We start from the raw sequence: 8130 nt of genomic DNA, 5'->3' as shown, positions 1-8130 counted from the left end.
TGTCACGACAAGCCAGCACAACAGATGCCCACCGTGTAGGCCAAGTGTCGCCCAGAAACCGGCAGATGGCAAGAGCAGGCGTGAGGTGGGCATGTTCCCCCCACAGCTGGCCCTTCGTGAAGGTGCCTTGAGCTCTGGTCAGGGCTCAGTCCCTCATCCGGCCAACCCACCCTTCCCTGCTGCTGCCTCCCAGACTGCGGCCAGTTCATTAGCTGGACCCGCTGTCTGTGTCACAGCAGCCCTTGCCTGGTCCCCTGGTGAGGAGTGTGCGGGGTCGGGTGAGCCTGCAGAGCCTGCGTGCAGCCAGCCATCTGCCGGGCGCCCGGCTCATGCCCTTGGGCTTGACCGTGTGTCCTGAAGCCTCTGACCCCACACTCAGCTCTTCCCAGGACGGGGCATAGCGAGCTGACGTGGCAGATGTGTGTCTGTCCTCACCTGGACCAGGCCTGCTAGCAGGTAGAGCACCACGAAGGTCTTGTCATTGGGGACCGTCGGGCCTTCCACCAGGCAGACAATGTAGAAGAAGAGCAGGTGGCCTGGAGCTGCTAGCAAGAGCAGGACGCGGGCCGATGTGGAGTTGACTTCTGGAGGAGACAGCCAAGGGCGTGAGCTGTGGCACGTGGGTCTCTGGGGAGGCGCACGGTCACCCTGCTCCCACTCGGGCGTGCACTGAGCACCTGCAGCAGAAGTGATTCCAGCGGACGGGGACACGGTCCTGTCACCCCTTGGGGAGCCACCATTTCAGGGAAGAGAGAGAAACCAGAGCAGCAGAAATAGAGAGGAAGGTCACTCCTCTCCATGACACATCAGGAGGGCCATGGAAATCAAAGTGGGGGGCGGGGTGCCAAGACCGTGGCTGTGCGGAGCCCAGCTGAGGGGAGGCGCTGGCGGTGGGGACACAGGCCCTGGCTGCCCCCTGTCCTCAGGCTCCTGTGCTCCGTGCACTGGAGCTGCCCGGGGGACGTGCTGGGCTTCTCAGGCGGGGGTGGATGCAGGTCTCTGCCTGCTTCTGAATTAACAGTGTGTTTCACCAACAAATAAGGAGAACAAATCGTAAATAACTAGACGCTAAAACGCAGAGGTGGGAGGGTGCACAGAGCGCCAAAATATGCTCATGAAATGTTAGATGAGGCCTAATTTTAAAGGTTCTTTTCAGAAAACTTACTTAAAAGGGCAGAAGGAAAATAATTACTATTGGTAGCGGCATCAAAGCTCAGGAAAAATTCACAGCAAAACCATACACACAGCAAGAATTCAGTGCAGCGTGTAGGTGTGCTACAAGCCGCAGGTTTGTTCCCTCCCACATCCCTGTGGATGGTGCAGGAGTGGGGTGTGTGGGAGGTGGTGGGGCTGTGAAGGTGGAGCCCTGAGTGGAGCTGAGCTCTCATGAGAGACCCTGTGGTGCTCCCCGCCCCTGCCCGGGGAGGGCACAGCCAGAGAGGACTAGACGGGAGGCTGGGCTCTCCAGGTGCCGGACCTGCCGCTGCCTTGCCCTGGGTGCCAGCCTCCAGCTCTGAGATAAACGCTGGCTGGTTAGAGGCCCCCGGCCGCGGTTCTGCTGTGGCAGCCGGGACCAGACGGGTGCTCGGTGATATAGAAAGTCCGCAGCTCTCCTGCACGCGAATGACAACTCAGAAAATCCCCTTCCAGGCAGGATGGGCAGACACCCCATCCTCTACCTGCACTAAAATACACCTAAGCACCAGCGTTGTGGGTAAGACTAACACGGTGATTCCAAGAGGCGGACAGAACAGGGGGGTGAGTCCTGTGTGTTTGTCAGACTGGTGCCAGGGAGTCAGGACCCAGGAGCGTCAGTGGTCACAGAAAAGAACAAGACGGGCCCGCTCGAGTCCAGGGTCCAGGAAAGGGCCGGCCGAGCAAACAGAACTCCAGACAGTCGCTGCTCTTCCCCGCCACGCATCTGCCTCTGCCAGCTGCCTCCCGGCCCAGGCTGGATGAGAGAAGCCCCCTCCCTCCCAGCCAGATGGCGGCCGAGGAACTGGGCTTAAAACAACAAAAAGACAAAGCGCCCCATTGGTCTCCCCGGTGCTCAGAACACACGGCAGTGCCTGCCTCCAGCCTCAAGGCCCTCGGGACCAGCACTTCCTGCCTCAGGGCCCCTGCTCGCCTCCCAGGGACTTTCTGCCCTGACTAATGCCTCCTGGACACTTGTCCCTGCACCCATGTTTCTGCCTTTCCAGCAGTCCCCGTCTGGAGTTACATGCTCCTTTGCCGCGTGCTGGTCTGGCCTCCAGGCCCGGACAACCACAGGGCAGCACAGCTGCCCCGTCTCACTGGGTGTCTGGGTGGGTGACAGAACCTGCGAGGGCAGCATCGGGAGGAGCTGCTGTGTCTGCAGGGTGACCTCAGATGTTCCAACGATACCAAGTTCTGTTAAAGAAATGGCCACGTGGCCTCTGGAAATCACCGGACCCACCTGAGGTGCAGAACGTGGAGCACGGGTCAGGCCAGAGTTTTTTCATCCAGAGGGGCAGGACCCCGGGCATACTCCACACGTGCAGGTAGGTGGAAACACGGCTGGTCTGAATGGCCACCAGGTTGCCACCAACACCTGCGAGGGGAGAAGGCATCTGGCTTCCCCTCCTTTATGCCGATCTCCGAGTTCTGCCCCTCGCTTTCAGCTCCCTTCCTCCAGGAAGCCTTCCTCAGCTGACTCAGCACTTGATTTCTTTCCCTTCCCTCCCACTTGACCACAGATCTGGTCTGGCACCAAACGAGGGTGGCCTGGACCTCGTGAGTGGGCAGCAGCTGGATCACCTGGACAGCTGGCACCCCTTAGGGCGAGGTTCTCAACCTTGGTGAGGTGGGGGTGGGGCACGGGGTGGGGGATGTCCTGGGGGGCGTCTCAGTAAGCCACGGGGGCAGGAAGCAGACCGCAGACTGCAGAGTCTGAGAAAGCGGAAGGCACGTCTCCACCCTGGGGAAGGGGAGGCGGGACACGGGGGTCGGGCTGGCGCGTGTTAGGTGGCTTCTGGCGTCCAGGGAGCTGGCCAAAGGCCCTGGCCACCCCGCTGTGCTTCCCAGCCTGACCAGGCTCCCCCCACCGTGCCCCCGTGATCCCCAGGGCAGAGGCCAGCTGGCCGGCCTGCTCCAGAGGGTGTGCAGCTCTGTGTTGCCTGGCCTATGATGATCTAAAGGAAGAAATAACTCCGATCAATGGGCAGCATTTACGAATTAGGCCCTGAATACAGATTCCAGCAGTGGGCCACAGCCAAGGCACCGACAGGGCCCCATGCCAGGCACCCCTACGCTGTGCCTGTCCCCCTACCCAGCAGCCCTGCTGCTGCCTGACCCGCTCCACACATTCCCATGGCTGGCTTGGCCCTGCTGACCATGGGCTGGGGTCCCAGCTGCTCTCCTCATCACGGCAGGCGGCCCGTGTACAGAGCAAGGCCCACGGACCCTGCCAGGCAGGCGCTACACAGGGAGGTGGGGCACCTGGGCCCTGAAGCCTGATTCTGCAGCCCCAGGACGCTGTGCCCCCGCAGCCTGGGCTGGGGTCGCGTGCGGTTCCTCCTCGACCGGTCGTCCCACTTACAGAGCTTTGCCAGAAACCAGACCCGAGCCATGCCTGGGTACAAAGGGGGCCTCACCTCGAACGCCCACAGGGTCTAAGCCTGGAGGGCCGCCCAGTGACGGTCGGGGAGGAGGCAGCAGGGAAGGGAGGGCGTGGGGGCCAACTGGACAGAACATCCCCCTGCCTGCTGGAGTGAAGCAGCATCGTCACAGCCTTGCTCCTAAGGAGCAGGCAGGACTCCAGGCTTCTGTGCATCAGTGTCTGAGTTTTAAACATCATCAGTGACCGTAAGTTAGATAAACGAAAAACCCCGGGAGGCCAGCGCCCAGGATCTGAGGCCACACTCAGCCTCCGGTGTCACTGGAGCGGGTTGAGCCCTTCAAGGCCTAGGGCCAGCTCATGGGGATGAGCTGTGGGGCCTGCGAGGGCGGTGTGGGCTGGAGGGACAGCAGGCAGGGCTTGTCCCCGGGCCCCTCTGTCTGAGTGAGAGCAGCCCAGCAGCCAGGCTGCCCTCCCAGGTTGGGGCTGGGCCAGCCCCACTCCTGGGAGCCCAGGTGATGGTCGCTGCCATACCTACCGCACACAATGGGAGCGAACACGGCCATGCCTTTGTACTGTTGGCTGGAGACAGTTTTGTTCAAGATGAGGCCTCCGAAGCTGGGGAGAGACGACCGTCCAAGGAAGGATTTGCACTCGACAGCCACCTCCCCAGCTCTGCACACACTCTCCACCCCACGGTCCCCCCAGCGCCCCCGCCCCCACACCCCTTCCCACCTGTCAAGGCCAGGCTGTTCCGAAACTAGAAACAAACGACAGACCCTCCCCGAGGCCCCTCAGCCACTTGGGCTGTCCCGAGACGGCCCCTGAGCTGCTCTCGGCAGAAAGTGGAACCTGCCCGAACCGTCCCTCGTGCGCCCTCTTGGGACACACGGCAGTGAGACTGATCTCCCGGCCCCTGGTGCTTCTGAAAGCAGAGGCACCTCGACCACAGCTCCTTGCCCGTCAGGAAGGCCTGGGGCAGCCCCATCGGGGTCCACAAGCGGAAAGGGCCCTGAGAACAGGGCCGGCGGCAGGGAACGCGGGAGACGGCATCCACAGAGGCCGGGGTGGGGGCCCGTCTGTGCTTCCCACCTGCGCCTCGGGCTCCCTGGCGCTGTGAGCAGGGCTGCCCCTCAGGATACAGGGAGCTGGGTTCTTGGTGAGGAGAGAGGAAGAGAGGACTCCCATGGTGCCTCCACCCAGACCCCAAGCCCACCCCCTGCCCGGCCGGGGGCCCCGCGTACCTGCTGATGACCATGGCCAGGACGATGGGGACCCACCCAAACTTGAGGACCTTCAGGACAGGCGGGCTCTGCCGGGCGATGAGGACCCACAGCGGGGTCAGGGCCGCGAAGCCCCCGCAGACCAGCGGCGTCAGGTACCGACTGTCTGGAGGGGGAGGAGGGAGGGGTGGTGGGTGGGGCCCAGGCTGGGAGTCAGTGGGGAGAGGCCCGAGAAGCTTCTGTCCTCAGCAGCTTGGAGGGACCTCCTCCCACACCTGCCAAGGAATCCCACCTCTCCTACTCGGTTCCCACCACGTCCGGCCCCCTTTGCTTCTCTGACTTTGTGGCGGCTTTCCTGACACAAGGCCTCTCCTCTGCCTCTGGTCACCAGCCTTCTTAACCGTTCCCCTGGGGGGACCGGGACTGTGCTTGGCACCTTCTGTGCCTGAACCCTCGTCTGTTCCAGCAGCTGCTCAGACAAGCCTGGGAGGAGGTGTCCCGAGCAGGACACAACACTAGCCCTGCTCCTGGCTGAGGCCGCCAAGGGTGCCTCCTTGGTGCCCGTTTCCCCCAGGCCAGGACTTGGGCCGGCTCCGCAACTACTCACGTCCCTGCGTCTCCTGCTCCGACTGCTGGGGGCCGTGAAGACAGCCTCGGTCCGGATCAGCCGATGGAGCCTCCCGAGGTGGGCCCTGCCACCCTGACCCCGAGCAAAAGGCGCTCTCCAGAACCGTCCCCCCCTCCCCCCGGCCACGCCACCGCAGCAGCTGGGGGTGCCCGGTCTGCACGCAGAGTGGCCGGGCCTGGGTGTCCCCCTGCCCTTCTCTGCAGGGCACAGCCCTGGTCCGTCCTTCCGCCCAGGTGGCACCCCCAGGCAGGAGGCGGCCCCGCAAGCCTCAGCGGGTCCCCAGCGCCCTGGGCGCTGCCACTCCCGGACGCTCTGCGTCTGGTCCCGCGTCTCCAGAACCACCCGGAAGCCCGTGCTCCCCCGCAGGCGCGACGGCCGACGGCCCGCCCCTCGTCAGGACTTTTGACTCAAGCCTGTCCCGGGCACCCCAGCCCCCCGAGATAAATTCACAGCCTAACGGGAGGGACAGAGGACCCAGCAACGGTTCGACGTGCAGGGGGTCGTGTGCAGAGCCGTGGGCCGAGCGGGTGGGGGCGGGGGCCCGTCGGGCTGACTGGGCCACGGCAAGGCAGTCTTCCGTGAGGTTCAGTTATTTGAAAGACGAAATCAGGCCCTCTTGTGATCAGGTCTGTGTTGCCACTCACAGGAGGTCTCAGAATTCCCCAGACGGCCCCTTTCTGCTCTGCAGATGAGTCTGGACAGCAGGAGCTGGCCACAGAGCCAGGGACGGTCAGCCAGACAGGGGCTGGTCCTGTCACCACGTGCAATGGGGTGATGCCTCAAGCCCCGGGGGCCATGCTGTCCACGCCACCCGCTGAGGCTGCGGCCGCACTCGGAGTCACGCTAGATTCCCTACAGCTGTGGGCAGCTGTCTTGCTGGGACCACGCCCGGTGGGAGGCCAAACGTGCGGCTTGGAGGGGAGCGGTCAGCTGGGGCAGAAAGCCAGCAGCAGAGCCATCAGTGAGGGCTCCTGCGTGTGCACAGCATCTGGGCGTGAGCCGAGCTGTGTCCCCAGGCAGTCCTGGGCGACCTCTCGGGGGAGGGGCCCGGCCACGAGGTCTTGTTTCTGTAAGATAAGCCAGCGCCGCCTCTGGCCGCTGACCGGGTCACGGGGCCACCTTCGAAGGAGCATGGCCTCCCCCACCTCTGTGGCTGTGACACTTCTGCCAGTCACCGCCTGGGGCTGGTATGTGTCCAGTATGAACTGTCCGCCCCATGGAGTCACAGTCACCTTCCGGGGCACCCAGACCAGCCCCAGGCCCTCCCTGGCCGCCTGGAGAGCCCATCGGAGCTGGAAGTTGGTAGCTGGTGTCTGCACCCTCCACACCTGCCCACACGGTGGGGATGCCTGCAGCCCTACCCCATGACCCCAGGCCTCGCCTGAAAAAGGAGCATTTCTGGCCTCGACAGACCCTGTAGGTTCCCTCCTGCAGGAGTGGTGTCCAGCTGGAGGGTCACGGGCTGGTGCAAACGTCCCCAGCAGCCCCCCAGCCCCCCGGGCTCCCTGCTGCGGGCCCTACCTCTGTGTTTGTAGAAGAAGCTGCTGACGAAGGCCAGCAGGGACAAGGTGATGAGGTCCCCCAGGCTGGCCGCGATGGGCGTGGCGATGTTGTCTGGGTTGACCCCGAGCTTTCGCGCTCCGATCACGATACAGACCATCAGCACCCCTGTGAGGATGGGGAGCAGTGGTGAGTGGTGGGGGGTGGGGGTGGGGCTGACGCCAGGCACCCCTCCTGGTCTCTCCTGCCCCCCAGCGCTGGGAGCTGCCCAGAAGCTCTGACAACCTGAGCCACTGGGGAGACACAGGCAGGTGGTTGTGGGCCCTCAAGCCCCTGGGAACTACAGGCGTGAAGCCCACAGCCCCCACAGCCGGGAAACTGCTCCGAGCAGCGGGAGCCAGGACGGGAGGATCCGTGACTGTCGGGTCCTTGGGAGCAGCTGGCCTGTGGGAGATTTCCTGGGGCAACGCCTGGGAGGGAGACAGCAGGGGTGGGCCTAGGATCCGGGGTTGGGGGCAGTGCGTGTGGGGCGGCAGTACGGAGGCTCCTGAGCAGCAGGGAGAGAGGGGGCCCAGCACGTGGCCTTGAGTGGGGGAAGGCGCCCCGGCTGCAGACCCAGGCCCCTCCTCGCAGCCACCGCACCTGCTCTCTGTTCTAACCCGGTTCTGAGGTGACCGGCATGTGCTCCCAGCCCCCACCCGCTGCCTGGTACCAAATCTAACAGCATCTCGCGTGACCTTTAAGAAGACACTTTGTATCTTGGCTGCTGTTTTAACCCGTGACCCAGGTTCTGTAGCTCTGAAAACAACCAAAATCGTCACCTCAACAATCGAGAGCTGCGGCCACGGTCTGCGCCTTGCTGCGGCCAGGTCACAGACACTTTATTCCTCAGAAACACCTGTTCTAAGTCAGCCCGTCCGTGTGGCCGAGTCGGCGGTCTGGGGACAATCCCGCAGGGGCTCGCAGGTGTGCGAGCACTGCCGCCCGGCTTCCTGGCTCAGACAGGCCACGGTCCCCCCGCGACCCACGGCCACGCTTCCTGACTCCACCACCTGTGGACAGTCCCAGCCGTGTCCCAGACACAGAGCTGCTCCCAAGCCCTGAGCCCATTTCCTCATCTGAAATGGGGGCTGGGATGGCGTCTCTGCCAGGCGCACCCGCAGGGGCAGCACAGGCCGTCGGGGGACTTGGCACCACGTGTC

At 64.0% G+C, this 8130-nt stretch overlaps 1 protein-coding gene across 10 annotated transcripts in view; it reads right to left on the bottom strand.

The window, feature by feature from the left end:
• SLC41A3 (solute carrier family 41 member 3) overlaps positions 1 to 8130 on the bottom strand; it is a 47758-nt gene that overhangs the window by 1111 nt on the left and 38517 nt on the right. For 9 of the 10 annotated variants that reach the window (XM_064496148.1, XM_064496145.1, XM_064496147.1 and 6 more), the window contains 5 exons: positions 6950 to 7096; positions 4822 to 4966; positions 4116 to 4195; positions 2438 to 2572; positions 436 to 584 (listed from right to left, as the gene is read on the bottom strand). In XM_064496148.1, the coding sequence (XP_064352218.1) occupies positions 436 to 584; positions 2438 to 2572; positions 4116 to 4195; positions 4822 to 4966; positions 6950 to 7096 (656 nt within the window). The remainder of the gene's footprint in view (positions 1 to 435; positions 585 to 2437; positions 2573 to 4115; positions 4196 to 4821; positions 4967 to 6949; positions 7097 to 8130) is intronic. The other variant, XM_064496149.1, reaches the window with a different exon arrangement.

Source organism: Camelus dromedarius, chromosome 17 (genome assembly GCF_036321535.1).
Source record: "Camelus dromedarius isolate mCamDro1 chromosome 17, mCamDro1.pat, whole genome shotgun sequence".
NCBI classification, from domain to species: Eukaryota; Metazoa; Chordata; class Mammalia; order Artiodactyla; family Camelidae; genus Camelus; species Camelus dromedarius.
This window is presented reverse-complemented; position numbering and strand designations above follow the sequence as displayed.